The sequence below is a fragment of the Calypte anna genome, chromosome 2 (genome assembly GCF_003957555.1).
Source record: "Calypte anna isolate BGI_N300 chromosome 2, bCalAnn1_v1.p, whole genome shotgun sequence".
In the NCBI taxonomy this organism is placed as follows: Eukaryota; Metazoa; Chordata; class Aves; order Apodiformes; family Trochilidae; genus Calypte; species Calypte anna.
The window spans coordinates 151094780-151116478 of record NC_044245.1 but is presented as its reverse complement, the minus strand read 5'-3'; the positions used below and the strand labels follow the sequence as shown (position 1 = coordinate 151116478).

Below are 21699 nucleotides of genomic sequence, written 5' to 3'. Positions count from 1 at the left end.
AAAAGGGACCCGGGGGGTCTGAGGGGAGACAGGGGAGAGGGGGTGGGGGTTGCTGGGGCCAGGGGTGGTTGTGGGTTGATGGGGAGACAGGAGCAGCACCAGATCCTGCCCCCTGTCCCCTGTGACCCCCACCCACTTCCCCTCTGTCCCCCTCCTCCCAGCCCCCCTTTCCCCCTACCTCCAGGCCTCTCTCACCCCTTTGCCTCTTACCCACATCCCCCTTCCCTACTGCCCCTCTACCCCCCAGCTCCCCAGCCCCCCTGCTCCTCAGCCCCTGTAACCCCAGCCCCCCAGCCCCTCTGTTCCCCACAATCCAAATCCCCCCAGCACCTTCTCCCCCCTACTCCCCAGCCCCCTGACCCCCTATCCTCCCTTCCCTCGAGCCCACCAACTTCCAGCCCCCCAGTCCCCTACCCCTCAGCCCCCCAACCCTCAGCCACCGATCCCCCTGCCCCCTACTCCCTTAGCCCACCAGTCCCCCTGTACCTCATCCCCCGTGTCCCCCCTCAGCCCCGAGCCCCCCAACCCTCCTTCCCCATACCCCCAGCCCCCCAGCCCCTTTCCTCCCTACCCCGCAGCCCCCCACCCTGTCCGGGTGGGCAGCACTGTCTCCGGGGGGGTAGGAGTAAGCCGGACCCCTGTGTCTGTGGGATGTGTCCCCCCCGAGGGCTGTGGAGGTGGAGGTGGTGACACCCCCAGGGCGGGGAAGCGGCGGGATTTAAACCCGCAGCGGTGCGGGCTGGGAGGAGAAGCAGCGGGACCGTGGGCACCTGCCACCCCCCAGAGACACCCCTGAAGCCACCAGCACCCCCAAAGCCACCAGCACCGGCGGAAGGTAGGAAGGACACGGGGAGAGGGTCCCTGGGGGCGGAGGAGGCTGCGGGAGGTGCCGAGACAGATCCCGGGAATGCGGGGAATGCGGCATCGCCCCGGCCGGGGGAGGGGGCACAGGTAGCCGGGGCCACTAAATGGGGACATCACTGGTCCTCGGGGGCCAGCAGGGAGGGAGGGTGGTGGTCCATGAGCCCGGGATGTCCCGGGAGAGGAACTGGAGGTGACAATGGACTAGGGAAAGTGATGGAAGGTGTCAACGGAGACAGGGAGGAGGACGGGAGGTGACAACGGACCCTGGAAGAGGGGCGGGAGGTGACAATGGATAGAGGAGGGGGACGGGAGGTGTGACCTCACGGGAGGTGACAACTGACCCGGAAAATGGACGGGAGGTGACAACGGAGCAGGACAGAGCCCGGGGGAAAGCCTCGGCATGTCCCCGCGGTGGGACAGGGGACAATGACCGTGAGGGCAGGACGGTCCCTAAGGCAAAGCTGGTGCCAGGTCGGGGCTCAGAGGGGCCCATGGGGGACAGGGACCAGCTGTGGGATTGTCCCCCATCTGCTACCAGCCATTGATGGGACCCAGGTGCCATGTCCCCTCCTGGGACCCCTCAGAGCAGCTCCCCCCAAAGTGGAGCACATTCCAAGTCCTGAAGGGGCTCCAGGAAAGCTGGGGAGGGACTTGGGACAAGGGCCTGGAGGGATGGGAGCCTCCCAGGGGGAAGGGTTTGCAGCTGAGAGAGGGGAGATGGAGAGGAGATCTTGGGCAGGGAGGGAGGGAGAAATTGTTTGGGGTGAGGGTGCTGAGCCCCTGGGTGCCCAGGTTGCCCCCAGAAGCTGTGGCTGCCCCATCCCTGGCAGTGTTGGAGGTTGGATGGGGCTGTGGGAGGTGTCCCTGACCATGGCACTGGATGATTTTTAAGGTTCCTCTAACTCAGTGTGAGATTCAGTGTTTCCTCCATCTCCTCCACCCTGAAACCCGTCCCCCCAACTCTGCCAGTAAAACCTGTCCCGGTCCCTCCCGTGGTCCCCCGCAGCCTCTCCCTCCCTGGGGGTGCTCGTCGGGGGTGCAGCCGTGGGGGTTATCCCGGTGGGAGGGGGCTCAGGGGTCTCAGCTGCTCTCACCCCTGCGCTGGGCGGAGGAGGAAGAGCCGAGGAGGTGACTCAGGCCCGGGGAGGTGTGACAGGGGCTGGGGGGGTGACAAGGGGCCGGGGCGACTGACGACGTCCAGAGGTGCCGGGACAGACGCCAAAACTTCTCCTGACGCAGCCAGAAGCCAAAGATGCAGAGTTGGGAGATCTGCAGGCTCCGGGGAGAGACGGTGGCCCCGGGGAAGGCGTTGGGTGCCAGCGCCCCAACCTGTGCCAGCTTCTCCCCAGCTGCTTACTAAAAGTTTCCATGGGGCTGACGTCTTCTGACAACGGGGAGCAGAGTCCAGGCCCTGCCCCACGCCTGATGATGCCTCCTCCCCACCTCAGCCCCAGGGGGGTCCGGCCCTGGCCCCCTCCTTTTCCCAAGCTCTGCTGGGAATTGGGGTTCAAGCTGATGCAGCGTTATGGGTGGCAGCACCCAAATCCCCTCTGGGCTCCCCTGGGGGGGGGGTCTGGGATGTGCAGGGATCTGCCAGGGGTTCTCTGGACACCTTGGTCACCACTCTGGTCATGGCATGGCTGGGCTGAGCCCCCCTGTCTGCCAGCACCATCAGACCCACCAGCTGGACACGGAGCTTCAAGAGGTTGCCCAAGGAAGCTGTGGCTGCCCCATCCCTGGCAGTGTTGAAGGTTGGATGGGGCTTGGAGCCCCCTGGGCTGGGGGAGGGGTCCCTGACCATGGCAGGAGTGGCATTGGATGATCCCTAAATTTCCCCTAAACCAACCCAGTCTGAGGTTTCATGACTCAATGACAACGACTCCCTCCCCCCCCCAACTCTCAGACCCTCACTGCCCCCCCAGCCCCAGACAGAGACCCACCCCCCCCTAGTCCTGACCCCTCTCCCCTCACCCACTGTGGCTCCAGCCTGGCCCTTCCCCGTGTCAGGAGGGGATCCCCACGGCTGTGCCCCCTGGCTGTGCCCCATGGCTGTGCCCCATGCCGTGCCCCATGGCTGTGCCCCATGGCCGTGCCCCATGCCGTGCCCCATGGCCGTCCCGCCCATCCCCACCTCTTGGCGCCGGGCGCGGGCAGACACAAAGAGCAGCACTGCCCGGGCAGATCCCCTGTGACATCATGGAGCCTGTTGGGACCTTTCCCCGGGACAGGCAGCGAGCCGGGAGAGCAGCTGGGACCCAGGAGAAGAGAAGGTGCTGATGGCTGGGTGAGGGATGAGCCGGGATGGGCATACGGGGATGAAACGGGTCAGAAACCACTGGAGAGAGCGGTCTCGGCACCAGCACACTGCTCGGCACTCCCTGGGGTGTTGGGATCACAAATCCGGGCAGGGTTTGTGCCCCAGATGGGGTCTACAGCCTCCCCACTTGCTGTGACCACCACAGGAGGAGCAGCGCGGTGCCACCTCTCCCGGGGCTGCTGTGTCAGCAACTTCTCCACCTCCGAACTGCTGAGGATCCCAGCTCCAGCTCTGCCATGGAACTCTGGACTGGTTTGGGCTCACCCAGTGCCACCCCTGCCATGGGCAGGGACCCCTCCCCCAGCCCAGGGGGCTCCAAGCCCCATCCAACCTTCAACACTGCCAGGGATGGGGCAGCCACAGCTTCTGGGGGCAACCTGGGCACCCAGGGGCTCAGCACCCTCACCCCAAACCATTTCTCCCTCCCTCCCTCCCTGCCCAAGATCTCCTCTCCATCTCCCCTCTCCCAGCTCCAAAACCCTTCCCCCTGGAGGCTCCCATCCCTCCAGGCCCTTGTCCAAGTCCCCCCCAGCTTTCCTGGAGCCCCTTCAGGACCTGGAAGCTGCTCCAAGGTCTCCCCATTGCAGCCTTCTCTTCTCCAGCCTCAACACCCCCAACTCTCTCAGCCTGGCTCCAGAGCAGAGCTGCTCCAGCCCTCCCAGCAGCTCCAGGGCCTCCTCTGCACTGGCTCCAACAGCTCCGTGTCCTTCTGCTGATGGGGACCCCAGAGCTGGACACAGCTTTACCCCAGGGGGGTCTCCCCAGAGTGGGGCATAGGGGGACAATCCCCCTCACCCTGACCACAGCAGCTGCTGGTGCAAGGGCTGGTCCTCCCTGGGGGCTGCTGATTTTAGTTGATGCTTTGATCCTGCTCCACAGGTCCCACCAGTGCCCCTACTCCTGTGTCTCTCACGCTGAGGTGCTCCCAGTTCTCCCAGTAAGCCAAGCTCAGGGAGCTGGGGGGTGTTTGCCTCTGGCAGGGCTGGCTCAGAGACAGAGCCATGCCCTGAACGTCTCAGCGTTTTGTTGTTTCTCCCTCCTGCCCATGAGGTTTTTTTGTTTCTACCCCCACACTTGGCATGGAAACCATCAGGGAAGTTGATTTCTCACTGAGCTTTCCTGTTCTCTCTCCAGAGCTTCTTGAGAGCCAGGGAAGGAGCAGAGTGGGAGGATGGAGAACAAGGCAGTAGTCAACGGCCAAGCTGGCCCCTTTGCTCACCAGGACAACGTGCCAGGAGCAAACCCCTCATGCCAGGACACACGGCCGTGCAAACAGAAGAAGGCAGCTGGGGGGGACACGGTGGTGATGGGTGCTCCCAGGGAGCCCTTGGAGGCGGCGGGCAGCATTGCCGGAGTCTACGTAGAGACTTCCAAGAAGATAATGAGCTTCTATGATGCCACCAGAGAGCACCTCCTGAGTTTGGATTCAGCCCTCTGGCTCCTGGAGGCCCAGGCGGCCACGGGCTCCATGGCTGACCCCGTGCGGAAGACGCGCGTCTCGGTGGCAGAAGCTGTGAGGCTGGGGCTGGTGGGGCTGGAGCTGCAGGAGAGGCTGCTGACCGCTGAGAAAGCTGCCACTGGCTTTGTGGACCCCTACTCGGAGGAGAAGATCTCCCTCTTCCAGGCCATCCAGAAGGAGCTGGTGGGGAGGGAGCAAGGGGCTCGGCTGCTGGAGGCCCAGATGGCAACCGGGGGCATCATCGACCCGGCCACGGGCCACCGACTCCCAGCAGAGGTTGCCTGTGAGAGGGGTTATTTGGATGAAGAGATGAGAGAGCTCCTCTCTGACCCCAGCCTTGAGGACAGCCAAGGGTTCCTCAACCCCAACACTATGGAGAAGGTGACGTACGTGGAGCTTATGAAGAAATGTGTTGTTGATCCGGCCTCGGGCTTCCTCCTCCTGCCCCTGCAGATCACCTTCGCGGGGCTGGGAGGGAGGGTGAGCAGCAGGGATCTGCTGGACTCAGGCATCATCAGCCCTGACCTGTTCCGAGATCTTGAGGAGGGAAGAGTCTCTGTCCAGGAGGTGGCAGAGAATGACTCTGTCCATCAGTTCCTGCGTGGGACAAGGAGTGTGGCTGGAGTCCTCCTGCCCTCTGGTGAGCGGAAAAGTCTTTACCGGGCCCTGAGAGAGCATCTCCTCCTGCCTGGTGCTGCTCTGATGCTCCTGCAGGTCCAGGCCTCCACCGGCAGCCTGATGGACCCCATCAAGAACAAAAACTACTCAGTTGAGGAGGCCGTCAGGGTTGGTCTCATCGGCCCAGAACTTTACGAGAAGATGTCTTCAGCTGAGAGGACATCCACTGGGTACAGGGACCCCTGCACTGGAGAAATGCTCCTCTCTGTTCCAAGCCATCAAGAGGGCTTCATCCCCAGGGACCATGGCAATTTTCCTCCTGGAGGCACAGATGGCCACAGGAGGTATTGGTTGCTCCAGGCAGGCACCTCCGTGTCCCCACGGAGATCGCTTGCAAGCGGGGCTACCTTGGATGAGGCCACAAGACAGCTCCTCTCCCAGTCCACTGATGACATGAAAGGGTTCTTGGACCCCGTCTCCAAGGAGAAGCTGATCTACGCAGACCTGCTCAAGCGCTGCGTCACTGACCCATCACCGGGGCTCCTTCTGCTTGCCACTTGGTGAGGACATCAGGGAAGAATCCCAGGGGAGCCAGCTTTTCTTTGACCATAGGGCACAAAGAGCGCTGGAGAACAACTGAGGTGCCTTGTGGCTTTGGGGAAGTTCAAGGGGAAGCTGGTGTCCCTCTGGAAACTCCTCTTCTCAGACTAAATACCGGGTGAGCAGAGAGCTGCTCTCTCCCAGCAAGTACCTTTCAGGAACACTTTCTACCCAAGAACTGGGTAAAGTGGTCAGTGCCACCATTGAGGAGATGGCTTCCGCTGCTAATGTCACCTTTGAAGGACTGAGGGACCGGGTGACAGCCGACCAGCTCCTGAGCTCTGAAATCATCAACAAAGATTTGTTCAAGAAGCTGAAGGAGGGAGAAACATCAGCAAAAGAAGTTGTCAGCATGGACACCGTCAAGAAGTACCTGCAAGGGACAGGCAGCATCGGTGGCCTCCTGCTTCCTGACTCCCAGGAGAAGATCAGCATCTACCAGGCAAAGAGGAAAGGACTTCTGAGGCCAGGGACGTCCCTGATCCTCCTGGAGGCACAGGCTGCCACCGGCTTCGTCATCGACCCAGCTGCCAACAAAAGGTATTCCGTGGATGAGGCGCTCCGAGCCAACGTCATCGGCCCAGATGTTTATGACAAGCTGCTGGCCGCAGAGAAATCAGTCACTGGCTACCGAGATCCTTACTCGGGGGAGAAGATCTCCCTCTTCCAGGCCATGAAGAAGGAGCTGATCGTCAAGGACCATGGCATCCGTCTGCTGGAGGCCCAGATCGCCACCGGCGGCATCATCGACCCCGTCAACAGCCACCGCATCCCCGTGGAGGTGGCCTACAAGAGGGGATACTTCGACAAGAAGATGAACCTGATCCTCTCCGACCCCAGCGACGACACCAAGGGCTTCTTCGACCCCAACACCCACGAGAACCTCACCTACCTGCAGCTGAAGGAGAAGTGCATCACGGAACCCAGCACCGGGCTCTGCCTTCTCCCTCTGAACAGCAGGAAGCGCCAGTTCATCGACGAGGCCACCAGACGGGTGTTCAGCAGCTCCTGGATGCCCGTCAGGTTTGGGAGGTTCCGTGGGGAGAAGGTCTCTGTGTGGGACCTGCTGAACTCTGAGTACTTCAGTGAGGGCAGGCGCCGAGAGATTTTCAACCACTACCAGCTGAGGAAGCTCACCCTGGAGCAAATCCGGATCATGTTAGAGGAGGAAATGAAAAAATGGGCCCCCATCAAGTTCCCGGCTATGAGAGGCAGCGTCAGTGCTTACCACCTGATGGAGACCGGGGTCATCGACAAGGACCTCTTTGAGAAGGTGTTGGAGGGATCTGTCACCCCAGAAGAAGTCCTGCACATGGACTCTGTCAAGAAATACCTCTACGGCTCTGGCAGCATCGGGGGGGTCGTGCTGCAGCCATCAAACCAGAGGATAAGCATTTACGAGGCTATGAAGAAAAACATCATGGTTCCAGGAGTGGCCCTCCCGCTGCTGGAGGCCCAGGCTGCCACGGGCTTCATCATTGATCCGGTGAGCAACCAGAAGCTCTGTGTGGATGACGCCATCAAGGAGGGGGTGATCGGGCCAGAAGTCCATGAGAAGCTGCAGCATGCAGAAGGTGCTGTAAACAGGCTACAAAGATCCCTTCACGGGCAAGAAGATCCCCTCTTCCAGGCGATGAAGAAGGGCCTGATCCCTGACAAACAGGCCATGCAGCTGATGGAGGTGCAGATGGCTACGGGAGGCATCATTGACCCAAGCTGTGGCCACCACATCCCCATGGAATCTGCCCAGAAGCGAGGGTGCCTGGATGAGGACATCAGCAAGGCCCTTGCTGAGCCCAGTGACAGCAGCAGAGCCTTCAGCCTTCCAGACAGCAAGGAGGCCATGACCTATGCCGAGCTAATCCAGCTCTGCCAGAAGGACGAGGTCTCCGGCTTCCACCTCCTGCCTCTGCCACAGACAGCTGCTCCTGCCTACACCGACCAGCAAATCCAACAGATCTTTAAGGAGACTATGGTGAAGGAGAAAGGAGTCTCCCTCTGGGAGCTGATCCACTCCGGGTATTTCACTGAAGAGCAGAGGAACGACTTCATGGAGAAGTTCCGGTCTGAGGAGATGTCCCTGCAGCAGCTGGTGGCTCTGGTGCTCCAGCTGGTCAGGGAGGTGGAGATGAAAGCCTGCACCCACATCACCCTGCAAGGCCTGAGGGGCAGTGTCCCTGCTGTCTGGCTGATGGAGGCTGGCATCATTCCTGAGAAGACCTTTGAAGAACTCGCCCAGGGTGTCAGAACTCCTGAGGAAGTGGCTGGGATGGAGAGCGTGAGGAGGTACCTGCAGGGCACAGGCAGCATCTCCGGCGTGTTCATAGAGGCATCCAAAAAGAAGATGAGCTTTTATGACGCCATGAAAAACAATCTCCTCCTGCCTGGGGCCGCTCTGAGGCTGCTGGAAGCTCAGGCAGCCACTGGATACCTCTCTGACCCCACCACCACCCAGAGGCTGGATGTGAGGGGGGCAGTGAGAGCAGGACTTGTTGGTGAAGAGCTCACTGAGAAACTCCTCCTGGCCGAGAGGGCAGTGACCGGCTACACAGACCCCTACACGGGGAGCTCCATCTCGCTGTGCCAGGCCCTCAGGAAAGAGCTGATCCCCTTGGGAGAGGCTCTGCCCTTGCTGGAGGCCCAGCTGGCCACAGGAGGAGTCATCGATCCCATCCACCACCTCCACCTTCCTCTCCAGGCTGCCTGCAGATATGGCTTCTACGACGAGGACCTCAACCAAACCCTCTCCCAGCTGAATGACAGCACCAAGATCTTTTTTGATCCAAACACCAAGGAGAACGTGACCTACCAGCAGCTGAAGGACAGGTGCCTTCACGAGGCGGAGTCGGGACTCTGGCTCCTTCCTCTGTCGGAGGACGCCACGTTCTGTGTGGATGAACAAACCATGGAGGTGCTGAAGTCTGTGACCGTCTGTGTCAACATTGGGCGGTTCAAAGGACAGACGGTGTCAGTCTGGGACCTTCTCAACTCCGAATACTTCTCAGACAGCAAGAGAAGAGAGCTAGTGCAGAAGTACAAAGAGGAGAAGTCTGAAGTGCTCCAGGAGATCATAACAATGGTCATCACGATCATCAAAGAGACTGAGACACAAGGCAAGAAGTTCGCATTCAAGGGCCTGCGGAAAAGAGTCTCTGCCAGTGACCTCTTCCAGTCTCAGCTGATAGACAAAAAAACCCTTGATGAGCTCAACCAGGGGAAGAAAACAGTCAAAGAAGTGACTGAAATGGACTCCGTCCGCAAGTACCTGGAGGGCACCAATTTCATAGCAGGGGTCCTCATCCAGCCCAGCAATGAGAAGATGAGCATCTACCAGGCCATGTGGAAGGGCATCCTGAGGCCAGGGACAGCCCTGGTGCTGCTGGAGGCTCAGGCTGCCACCGGCTTCATCATTGACCCTGTGAAAAACAAGAAGTTTTCTGTGGAGGAAGCATTAGCTGAAGGTCTGATCGGAGGGGAGATCTTTGAAAAGCTTCTCTGTGCGGAGAAAGCTGTGACGGGCTACACCGACCCCTGCACCAAGGCCCCAATGTCCCTGTTTGAAGCCATGAACCAAGGGCTGATTGTGAAGAGCCACGGCATCCGTCTGCTGGAGGCCCAGATCGCCACCGGCGGCATCATCGACCCCGTGCACAGCCACCGCATCCCCGTGGAGGTGGCCTACAAGAGGGGATACTTCAACCAGGAGATGAACCAGATCCTCTCTGATCCCAGCGACGACACCAAGGGCTTCTTTGACCCCAACACCCATGAGAACCTCACCTACATGCAGCTCCTGGAGAGATGTGTCCAGGATCCGGAGACTGGGTTGTACATGCTACAGGTTGTACAGAAAGGAGGGAAGTACTTCTACATCGACGAGCTGACAAAGCAGGCGTTGCGCTCCAGGCTTCTGGAAGTGAAAATTGGGAAGTTTAAGGACCAAAGGGTTTCTCTCTGGGAAATCCTCTGCTCTCATTACATCTCCGAGCAGCAAAGGAAAGAACTCGTGATCCAGTACAAATGCAAAACCCTCCCGCTGGAAGATCTCATCTCCCACATCCTCAAAATCATCGAGGACACAGAGCAGAGAGCAGGAGCCCTCAAGGTCAGGGGGCTGCGGGGGGACGTGTCAGTGTCAGAGCTGTTTAACTCAGAGATAATCGACAAGAAAACTCTGGACCAGCTGCAGAATGGGAGTCTGACACTTGACAGCCTTGCCAAGAGGGACACCATCAAAAGGTACTTGGAGGGCACTGGATGCATTGCTGGGGTTCTGCTCCCATCGAGGAAGGAGAAGATGAGCATCTCTCAAGCCCTGCAGAGGGGTCTCCTGACAGAGCAATGTGCCCTGGGGCTGCTGGAGGCACAGGCTGCCACTGGCTTTATTATTGACCCACTGAAAAACCAGAAGCTCTCCGTGGACCAGGCTGTCTCCTCAAGGCTGGTGGAGAGCAACTTGCAGCAGAAGCTGCTGTGGGCAGAGAAAGCTGTGACAGGATACACGGATCCTCAGGCAGGAAAGAAAATCTCCCTCTTCCAGGCCATAAAGCAAAAGCTAACAGCCAAGGAGCAGGGCATCCACCTGCTGGAGGCCCAGATCGCCACCGGTGGCATCATCGACCCTGTGCATGGCCACCGCCTGCCCCTGGAGGTGGCCTACAAGAGGGGATACCTGGATGATGATACGTTTCTCCTACTTTCTGATCCAGACCATGGCAGCAAAGGCTTCATAGATCCAAACACTCATGAGAAAATCAGCTACAGTCAGCTCCTGGAGAGATGTTCCCAAGAGAAGGAGACAGGATTGTACCTGCTGCAGGTCATGGAGAAAGATGATGACTACTTCTACATTGATGAGCAAACCAAGACTGCCCTGCTCTGCACAGAGGTACGAGTGCCTCTTGGAAAATACGAGGGACAGGTGATGTCACTGTGGGAACTGCTCTGCTCAGAATACATCACTGAGGAGAAGAGGAAAGAACTGGTGAAAAAATATAAAGCAGAATCCCACCACATTCTGCAAGGAATCATTGACACAATCCTATGCATCATCAGAGAAAAAGAAGAGGACAGAAGTGACATCTGGTTCCAAGGATTGAGACAACAAATAACAGCCTCAGAACTTCTCAGTGCACAGATAATTACGGAGGAAACAATGGGAAAACTCCATGAAGGAAAAGAGACGGCACAAGATATCGCACAGATGGAGAGTGTGAGAAAATACCTTGAAGGAACTGGATGCATCGCCGGCGTACTGGTGCCCTCCAAAGACAACCCAGCCAAGATGGAGAAGATGAGCATCTACCAGGCCATGTGGAAGGGCATCCTGAGGCCAGGGACAGCATTAGTGCTGCTGGAGGCCCAGGCTGCCACTGGCTTTGTCATTGACCCAATCAAGAACCAGAAGCTCTCGGTGGACGAGGCTGTAGCATCAGGGCTGGTGGGCAGTGAACTACAGAAAAAACTGCAATCTGCAGAGAGGGCCGTGACGGGGTACTCAGAGCCCTACACCGGGGAGAAGATCTCCCTCTTCCAGGCCATGAAGAAGGAGCTGATCGTCAAGGAGCACGGCGTCCGCCTGCTGGAGGCCCAGATCGCCACCGGTGGCATCATCGACCCCGTGCACAGCCACCGCGTCCCCGTGGAGGTGGCCTACGAGAGGGGATACTTCGACCAGGAGATGAACCAGGTCCTCTCTGATCCCAGCGACGACACCAAGGGCTTCTTCGACCCCAACACCCACGAGAACCTCACCTACATGCAGCTCCTGCGCCGCTGCGTCCCCGACCCGGACACGGGGCTGCTGATGCTCCAGCTGATGGACAAGGGCTCGGTGCTCTACCAGCTGCCCGAGGAGGCCCGCCAAGCCCTGCAGAACGCCCGCACCACCCTCAGCCTGGGGCTCTTCCAGGGACAGAGCCTCAGCCTCTGGGAGCTCCTCTTCTCCCGCTACGTCCCCGACCACCGGCGCCAGGACCTCCTGCGCCAGTACAAGGCGGGCACGCTCAGCATCTCGCAGATGACCACCATCCTGACCACCATCGTCACTGGGGCTGAGGAGGGCCACCAGCCGGCACAGACACTGGTCCAGAATGGAGAGGGCTCCCGGCAGCAGAAGCGGAAGAAGGAGGTGAAGATGGAGGAGAAGCGGGAGCAGGATCTGGATGTGGATGTGGATCTGGAGCGGTCCCTCAAGTCCCACACCGTCGAGGTGTCGGCGGGCGGCTTCCCGGGCCCGCAGGTCTCGCTGTGGGAGCTCCTCTTCTCCAAGTACGTCTGCCAGCAGAAGAGGCAGGAGCTGCTGGGGAAGGTGCGGGCCGGCAGCCTGGCGCTGGAGGAGCTGGCCAGGCTCCTCAGCCTCCTGGTGCAGGAGGCGGCAGAGCGCAGCAGCAAGGTGAGGTTCCCGGGCCTGAGAAGGCAGGTGACCGCCTCGGACCTGGCCGACTCGGGCATCATCGACAAGGAGACGCTGGCCCACCTGGTGCAGGGCTCCAAGACGGTGCAGGAGGTGACGCAAATGGCCTCGGTCAAGCGCTACCTGGACGGCACGGGCTGCATCGCCGGCGTGCTGGTGCCCTCCAAAGACGACCCGAGCAAGATGGAGAAGATGAGCATCTACCAGGCCATGTGGAAGGGCCTCCTGCGGCAGGGCACGGCCCTGGTGCTGCTGGAGGCCCAGGCTGCCACCGGCTTCCTGCTCGACCCGCTCACCAACCAGAAGCTCTCGGTGGACCAGGCTGTCTCCAGCGGGCTGGTGGGCAGCGAGCTGCAGGAGAAGCTGCTCTCGGCTGAGCGGGCGGTCACCGGCTACACCGACCCCTACACCGGGGAGAAGATCTCCCTCTTCCAGGCCATGAAGAAGGAGCTGATCGTCAAGGAGCACGGCGTCCGCCTGCTGGAGGCCCAGATCGCCACCGGCGGCATCATCGACCCCGTGCACAGCCACCGCGTCCCCGTGGAGGTGGCCTACGAGAGGGGATACTTCGACCAGGAGATGAACCAGGTCCTCTCCGACCCCAGCGACGACACCAAGGGCTTCTTCGACCCCAACACCCACGAGAACCTCACCTACATGCAGCTCCTGCGCCGCTGCGTCCCCGACCCGGACACGGGGCTGCTGATGCTCCAGCTGATGGACAAGGGCTCGGTGCTCTACCAGCTGCCCGAGGAGGCCCGCCAAGCCCTGCAGAACGCCCGCACCACCCTCAGCCTGGGGCTCTTCCAGGGACAGAGCCTCAGCCTCTGGGAGCTCCTCTTCTCCCGCTACGTCCCCGACCACCGGCGCCAGGACCTCCTGCGCCAGTACAAGGCGGGCACGCTCAGCATCTCGCAGATGACCACCATCCTGACCACCATCGTCACCGGGGCTGAGGAGGGCCACCAGCCGGCACAGACACTGGTCCAGAACGGAGAGGGCTCCCGGCAGCAGAAGCGGAAGAAGGAGGTGAAGATGGAGGAGAAGCGGGAGCAGGGTCTGGATCTGGATGTGGATGTGGATGTGGATCTGGAGCGGTCCCTCAAGTCCCACACCGTCGAGGTGTCGGCGGGCGGCTTCCCGGGCCCGCAGGTCTCGCTGTGGGAGCTCCTCTTCTCCAAGTACGTCTGCCAGCAGAAGAGGCAGGAGCTGCTGGGAAAGGTGCGGGCCGGCAGCCTGGCGCTGGAGGAGCTGGCCAGGCTCCTCAGCCTCCTGGTGCAGGAGGCGGCAGAGCGCAGCAGCAAGGTGAGGTTCCCGGGCCTGAGAAGGCAGGTGACCGCCTCGGACCTGGCCAACTCGGGCATCATCGACAAGGAGACGCTGGCCCACCTGGTGCAGGGCTCCAAGACGGTGCAGGAGGTGACGCAAATGGCCTCGGTCAAGCGCTACCTGGACGGCACGGGCTGCATCGCCGGCGTGCTGGTGCCCTCCAAAGACGACCCGAGCAAGATGGAGAAGATGAGCATCTACCAGGCCATGTGGAAGGGCCTCCTGCGGCAGGGCACGGCCCTGGTGCTGCTGGAGGCCCAGGCTGCCACCGGCTTCCTGCTCGACCCGCTCACCAACCAGAAGCTCTCGGTGGACCAGGCTGTCTCCAGCGGGCTGGTGGGCAGCGAGCTGCAGGAGAAGCTGCTCTCGGCTGAGCGGGCGGTCACCGGCTACACCGACCCCTACACCGGGGAGAAGATCTCCCTCTTCCAGGCCATGAAGAAGGAGCTGATCGTCAAGGAGCACGGCGTCCGCCTGCTGGAGGCCCAGATCGCCACCGGTGGCATCATCGACCCCGTGCACAGCCACCGCGTCCCCGTGGAGGTGGCCTACGAGAGGGGATACTTCGACCAGGAGAATGAACCAGGTCCTCTCCGACCCCAGCGACGACACCAAGGGCTTCTTCGACCCCAACACCCACGAGAACCTCACCTACATGCAGCTCCTGCGCCGCTGCGTCCCCGACCCGGACACGGGGCTGCTGATGCTCCAGCTGATGGACAAGGGCTCGGTGCTCTACCAGCTGCCCGAGGAGGCCCGCCAAGCCCTGCAGAACGCCCGCACCACCCTCAGCCTGGGGCTCTTCCAGGGACAGAGCCTCAGCCTCTGGGAGCTCCTCTTCTCCCGCTACGTCCCCGACCACCGGCGCCAGGACCTCCTGCGCCAGTACAAGGCGGGCACGCTCAGCATCTCGCAGATGACCACCATCCTGACCACCATCGTCACCGGGGCTGAGGAGGGCCACCAGCCGGCACAGACACTGGTCCAGAACGGAGAGGGCTCCCGGCAGCAGAAGCGGAAGAAGGAGGTGAAGATGGAGGAGAAGCGGGAGCAGGGTCTGGATCTGGATGTGGATGTGGATGTGGATCTGGAGCGGTCCCTCAAGTCCCACACCGTCGAGGTGTCGGCGGGCGGCTTCCCGGGCCCGCAGGTCTCGCTGTGGGAGCTCCTCTTCTCCAAGTACGTCTGCCAGCAGAAGAGGCAGGAGCTGCTGGGGAAGGTGCGGGCCGGCAGCCTGGCGCTGGAGGAGCTGGCCAGGCTCCTCAGCCTCCTGGTGCAGGAGGCGGCAGAGCGCAGCAGCATGGTGAGGTTCCCGGGCCTGAGAAGGCAGGTGACCGCCTCGGACCTGGCCAACTCGGGCATCATCGACAAGGAGACGCTGGCCCACCTGGTGCAGGGCTCCAAGACGGTGCAGGAGGTGACGCAAATGGCCTCGGTCAAGCGCTACCTGGACGGCACGGGCTGCATCGCCGGCGTGCTGGTGCCCTCCAAAGACGACCCGAGCAAGATGGAGAAGATGAGCATCTACCAGGCCATGTGGAAGGGCCTCCTGCGGCAGGGCACGGCCCTGGTGCTGCTGGAGGCCCAGGCTGCCACCGGCTTCCTGCTCGACCCGCTCACCAACCAGAAGCTCTCGGTGGACCAGGCTGTCTCCAGCGGGCTGGTGGGCAGCGAGCTGCAGGAGAAGCTGCTCTCGGCTGAGCGGGCGGTCACCGGCTACACCGACCCCTACACCGGGGAGAAGATCTCCCTCTTCCAGGCCATGAAGAAGGAGCTGATCGTCAAGGAGCACGGCGTCCGCCTGCTGGAGGCCCAGATCGCCACCGGTGGCATCATCGACCCCGTGCACAGCCACCGCGTCCCCGTGGAGGTGGCCTACGAGAGGGGATACTTCGACCAGGAGATGAACCAGGTCCTCTCCGACCCCAGCGACGACACCAAGGGCTTCTTCGACCCCAACACCCATGAGAACCTCACCTACATGCAGCTCCTGCGCCGCTGCGTCCTCGACCCGGACACTGGACTTTACCTCCTTAATGTTTTTATGAAATAATTGTTAACTCTGTTGCATTTTTTTTCTTTCTTATATGTTGAGCTTTGAGTACAAATTTATCTGCTTTGAATATTTCTTCTGCTACCTGAAGTTTTCATTTAATTTTTTTATATCCTGTGTTTTACAGTTCTAATTCCCCTCACAATAACTCATTGAAGTTCTCTTCCCATTATGATATCCTCCCACCTGCAGTGGAGCACCAAGTGCCTGCCCTAGTTCTTGTGCTTTTGCTGTTGAGTCTTTGTCTTTTGCAGCTTTCAGAAACAGAGGAACAGCCTGGATTGTCTTGGGCCACTTTATTGAAACATCTTGTCCTCATTTCCCACAGCACAGTGTTTAGTGGGCTCCCACTGATCTGCTCCCTACAGAGCCTACACTCCATGGCTCTGCTTTCCATCCCTCTGGTTCTCCTGCTGGGAGCTCCTGGTGCACATGGTTGTGCCACGTCTCCTGTCCATCCATTCACAGTCAGGGGAGCACCCACTCCCTCTGGAATCCGAATACCAAGGTAAAGCCCTTAAATGTCATCAAGTCCAACCATTAACCCAATGCTGACCAAGGCCACATCCTCCCACCCCCCGATGTCCCTCATCCCCACATCTGTGGGGCTCTGAAACCCCTCCAGGGATGATGGGGACTCCAGCCCTGCCCTGGGCAGCCTGGGCCAGGCCCTGACAACCCTTTCCAGGCAGAAATTCTTCCCCAGCTCCAACCTAAACCTCCCCTGGCACAACTTGAGTTGTGCCCAAAGTTCCTCTTGTCCCATCCCTTGCTCCTTGGGAGCAGAGCCCAACCCCCCCTGGCTCCAACCTCCTCTCAGGGGGTTGCAGAGAGCCACAAGGTCTCCCCTCAGCCTCCTTTGCTCCAGGATCAACACCCCCAGGGCCCTCAGCTGCTCCTCACAACTTCTCCAGACCCTTCTCCTTCTGCTCCACACCCTTCCCCACCTCCATTCCCTTCTCTGGATACCCCCAGACCCTCCAGGGCCTTCTTGTCTTTAGGGGCCCAAAACTCACTGCAAGAGGCTTCAGGCAGGTAGGTGAAAGCCAGGACCCTCCATGTCATAAAGGATGTGGACAGGTTCATTAGGGGCCAGAGAAGAGCCAGGAGGATGTTCAGAGGACTGGAGCACCTTCCTTGGGAGGAGAGGCTGAGAGAACTGGGTCTGCTCAGCCTTGAGAAGACAAGGCTCAGGGGAGACCTAATTGCAGCATTCCAGCACTCAAAGGGAGCTACAAATGAGGTGGAGACTCCATGTGTACAAGGGGTCCCATGGAGAAGACAAGGGGCAATGGACACAAGGTGCTCCTGGGGAGATTCCCATGGGACACAAGAGGAAAAATTTTCCCCATGAGGATAGAGGTTGGAATGGTCTTCCAGGGGAAGGGGTGGATTCCCCAACTCTGGAAAGTCTGAAGTCTCGGCTGGATGGGGTGTTGGGACATCTCAGATCAACAATAACGTGAGAAGGGTTGGAGCAGATGATCCTTGGGGTCACTTCCACCCTGACCTCCTGTGTTTCTATGGTATGATTTATGACAGCATTCCCTGGTCCCACCCAATTTCCAGGTTGGGTCAGACTGTAAAGTTGAGAGAGGAACTCACGAAACCAGGCTGAGAATCGGAAAAAAATGTTGTGAGGGAAGTTTTCCATCTCCAAGCAAAGGAGAGGTCAAAGTCACACCAATGATCTATGATGAAAACGAGTGTGGAGAAAAGGAGAGGTGCAGAGGAGTTCCAGTAAGCAGAATCTTGTTTAAACATGATAGGGGGGGAAAAAATGTAGAGAATCAAGACAAAGGTAAACTGAAGAGCTGAGGACCTGGAATGCCTCATCCTCATCGGAATGCTGTCGTCACCAGCTCCCTGGGAGGAGGACACTGTGACGCCCAAGCACGGAGGCAGCAGAGGGGTGGGGGTGGATGGGTGGTGGCAGCCTGGGGGCTTGGACCTGGGTGAAAGTCACAAACACACAACAGAGAAACCTGGATGGAAACCCCAACTCTGGGGAGCAGGGCAGGAGAAGGGGAAGGCCTGAGCAGGGAGGTGGAAGGGACACGTAGACAGAGGTGACACAGGGGAGACAAGCAGGGGACTGATATCTGCTGTCCTCTGAGAATGAGGTTGTGGGGAAGCAGCAGAGAAGGTCCCTGCACACACAGATGGTTCTGTGGGAGTCCCTGCTGGGTTGTCATGGAGGCAGAAGCTGGAAAACAGTGAATCACGGAATCATTTTGGTTGGAGAAGACCTTCTAGACCATCAAGTCCAACCCTTCCCCCAGCACTGCCAAGGCCACCCCCCATGTCCCTCATCCCCACATCCCCCAGGCTCTGAAACCCCTCCAGGGATGATGGGGACTCCAGCCCTGCCCTGGGCAGCCTGGGCCAGGCCCTGACAACCCTTTCCAGGCAGAAATTCTTCCCCAGCTCCAACCTAAACCTCCCCTGGCACCACTTGAGTTGTGCCCAAAGTTCCTCTTGTCCCATCCCTTGTTCCTTGGGAGCAGAGCCCGACCCCCCCTGGCTCCAACCTCCTCTCAGGGGGTTGCAGAGAGCCACAAGGTCTCCCCTCAGCCTCCTCTGCTCCAGGATCAACACCCCCAGGGCCCTCAGCTGCTCCTCACAACTTCTCCAGACCCTTCTCCTTCTGCTCCACACCCTTCCCCAGCTTCACAGAATCCTGGAATGGTTTGGGTTGGAAGGGACCTCAAAGCCCATCTGGTCCCAACCCCCCTGCCATGATCAGGGACCCCTCCCCCAGCCCAGGGGGCTCCAAGCCCCATCCAACCTTCAACACTGCCAGGGATGGGATAATACCCCAGGAGGAGACCGAGCTCCCTGGGGGGAGGTGTGTGTGCAGTCAGCATCTCAGCTGTGACCCAGATTTGATGGTCAGGGAGGTTTTGATGGTGGGAGACACTGTGGAAGGAGAGGAGCTGCTCCTCTGAGGGTACCTGGGCAGATGGGCCACCAGGAAGAACCCCAGGGACAAACCTGGTCCACAAAGGATACAGGAGGTGGTGGTGAGAAGCCTGGCCAGTCCCACCAGGGGTTCAGGAGATGAGGAGTGAGAGCCTGGGGGCTATTTCTGGTCACAAAGTAAAAGAGGGAAGCAAAGCCTGAGACATCAGACCTGGCCAATTAGTGTTAATGAAGACGATCAACAGGAACAAAGCTGGCACTGATTGAGGGGCTGTCAGGAGGCTGCAGGCACACTTGGGATTGAAGCTGCTGCAGATGTGACCCTGAGGGTCTCAACAACAGCAGCTGGAGGGTCCTCAGCGCTCTTGATCTGGAGATGTTCGGAATATGGAGAGGGACCAGGGTGAGCTCATCCTGTGCAGTGCTGGGATCCCCAGAACCACAGACATGGAGATGATGGAAACAGTCCAGAAAATGGGCACAGAGGTGGTGGAGGGTCTGGCAGGGAGGAAAGGCTGAGGGAGCTGGGAATGTCCACCCTGGGGAAGGGAAGGGAAGGGAGAGGAGAGAGGAGAGGAGAGGAGAGGGAGAAGGAGAAGGAGAGGGAGGGGGAGAGGCCCCTGGGGGTCTGAGTGATGTGTAGACAGACCTGAAGGCAGGCAGTAAAGATGGAGCCAAGCTTGGTGGTGATGCCCAGTGACAGGACACAAGGCCAGGCAGGACAGGAGGTTCCCTCTGAGCATCAGGAGAAGCTTTTTCAAACCCTGGCACAAGTCACCCAAAGAGGCTGCAGAACTTCTGTCCTTGGAAATACTCATGCCCCAGTGGACACAGCCCACAGAACCCTCAGTCTGATTGTGCCTGACCCTGCTTTGAGAAGAGGTGGTGGATCTCCAGGGGTCCCTGGGAGGTGATCAGCACTGACTGAACAGAGCCCTGAGCAATCTGATCTCATCGGGCCTTCTCTGAGCTGGACCAGATGGCCCATGAAGGCCCCTTCCAACCTGAATTATTTGATGATCCTGATTTTCTGCTGATTATTTCTTTTTTAAAAGGGCAGAAGGGACTGTGTGGCCCCAGCAGCTCCAACCTCCACACCTCACCTGCCCGTGCCTTCCAACCTGGTGTTCTCCAACCAACCATGGCAGGTCTTGTCACCCCAGGACGTGCCACAGCCTCATCTGGCCACCTTCTCCTCCACCTGGGCTCCAGCACGGCCCCACTCACACTGACCCAGTGCCTTGCAAAAGGCCTTCCTTCCATAAGCAGCAATTAATGCTGTGGGTGATTAAACACCAAACCTGCAACATTGAGCATCACCCCCACCTTCCTGCCAGCCACAAACCTTTTGTCTGGGACCATGATGGAAGCTGGGTGACCTGTCTGGGGAAGCCAGTTTCTTTTGTCTGCTTGTTCAAAGCCTCTCCTTCCCTTTTGGTCCATTTTACTCTTCCTGGAAACTTCCTCTTGCACCACAGCAAAGAGGAGCAGCCGGTGTCCTGTCCCTGGCCATATTCCTGGGTGTAACATCTGACTCTGTGCCCCCTGCTCTGGGCTGCAGCCACGTTCTGCCCATGGTCTGGAGCACCACGTACCCAGGGCATGGCCATGGGCATGCAGGAACCAACCAGGAGGACACAGACATGGGCCAAGGGATGGAGCTGGGCTGACAGAGTTGGAGGTGTTCAGCCTGGAGAAGGGGAGACCTTGGAACACCTTAGCTGATGAATATTCAGGAGCCTGGACACCCAGGAGATGCCCTGGGACACGGGGAGGTCTGACTGCACCCCTCCATCAGAGGGATGAGAGGAAACATCCTCAAGTTGTGCCAGGGGAGGTTCAGGTTGGAGCTGGGGAAGAATTTCTGCCTGGAAAGGGTTGTCAGGGCCTGGCCCAGGCTGCCCAGGGCAGGGCTGGAGTCCCCATCATCCCTGGAGGGTTTCAGAGCCTGGGCATGTGGGGATGAGGGACATGGGGGGGGGGATGGCCTTGGCAGAGTTGGGTTAATGGTTGGACTTGAGGATCTTAGATGTTTTTTTCCAACCTGATCAGTTCCATGGTTCTAAGGTTCCCAGGGCTTCCCCAGCAGGTCCCCTTTTGGGTGCAGGCAGGGAGGGAGATGGGTGCCCACCCAATGTTGCTGTTCACAGGGCCTTCAGTCCTCATCTTGACTCCTTTCCAGCAGCTGAACCTCAAAGGTGCCACAGGGCAGTGTTGGGCTCATTGAGGTTGCAGACCCCTCCCAGACCCCAGGGATGCTCCTTGGCTTGGGTCAGAGTGTGGGAAATGCCTCCAGAGGACGTGGAGAAATTTCCTGCAGGACTGGAGATGTGGCCACAAGTGAGACAGAGGGCAGGGAGGGTTGAAAGCTCAGGACAAAGGATGGAGAGGGGCAGCAGGGGGGAGGCAAGCAGGGCAGGAGGGGGTGCATGGGAAGGCAGGGGAACAGGCACTGGAAGCTGCTCTGACCTCCTGGAGGCCACAGAACCCTTTGGTCCCAGGGGGCAGCTCTGGGGGACACCAGAACCAGAGGCTCAGAGATCCTGAAACAGCTTTTGTTGGAAGTGACCTTTAGAGGTGATATCATTGCAAACTCCTGGCCATGGTCAGGGACCCCTCCCCCAGCCCAGGGGGCTCCAAGCCCCATCCAACCTCCAACACTGCCAGGGATGGGGCAGCCACAGCTTCTGGGGGCAACCTGGGCACCCAGGGGCTCAGCACCCTCACCCCAAGGAATTTCTCCCTCCCTGCCCAAGATCTCCTCTCCATCTCCCCTCTCCCAGCTGCAAACCCTTCCCCCTGGGAGGCTCCCATCCCTCCAGACCCTTGTCCCAAGTCCCTCCCCAGTTTTCCTGGAGCCCCTTCAGCACCTGGAAGTCCAAGTGATGACCCACTGGGCAGGGTAGAAGGCAGCAGCTGCTGTTGTGGTCCAGCTCTGGCACCAGCCCAGCTCCTCAGGTTCATCTCCCTCCCTGCCCCACGCAGGTCTGGGTGCCCCTGAGGAGCAGGAAAGGTCTCCCTGCTCCCTGTTTCCCAGGAATCACATGTCAGGGAGGGAGATGCTTGAGAGCTGCTTTCCCACCCAGATGGGGGTTGTGCAATCACCCCTTATCTCCCAGCCA

At 59.7% G+C, this 21699-nt stretch overlaps 1 protein-coding gene and 1 long non-coding RNA gene across 2 annotated transcripts in view; one reads left to right on the top strand and one right to left on the bottom strand.

Moving 5' to 3' along the window:
- The first annotated feature begins 772 nt into the window (after positions 1-772).
- EPPK1 (epiplakin 1) overlaps positions 773-21699 on the top strand; it is a 31228-nt gene continuing 10301 nt past the window's right edge. The window contains 7 exon segments of the mRNA XM_030444741.1: positions 773-835; positions 4316-5519; positions 5521-5604; positions 5606-5662; positions 5664-6005; positions 6007-14178; positions 14180-15646. Coding sequence (XP_030300601.1) covers positions 4353-5519; positions 5521-5604; positions 5606-5662; positions 5664-6005; positions 6007-14178; positions 14180-15646 — 11289 coding nt within the window. The 5' untranslated portion in view covers positions 773-835; positions 4316-4352.
- On the bottom strand, positions 20611-21481 carry LOC115597792. Its single transcript, XR_003987166.1, has 3 exons — positions 21448-21481; positions 21047-21129; positions 20611-20899 (listed from the first exon to the last, which is right to left on the bottom strand). It is a non-coding gene; the product is annotated as an uncharacterized LOC115597792 (long non-coding RNA).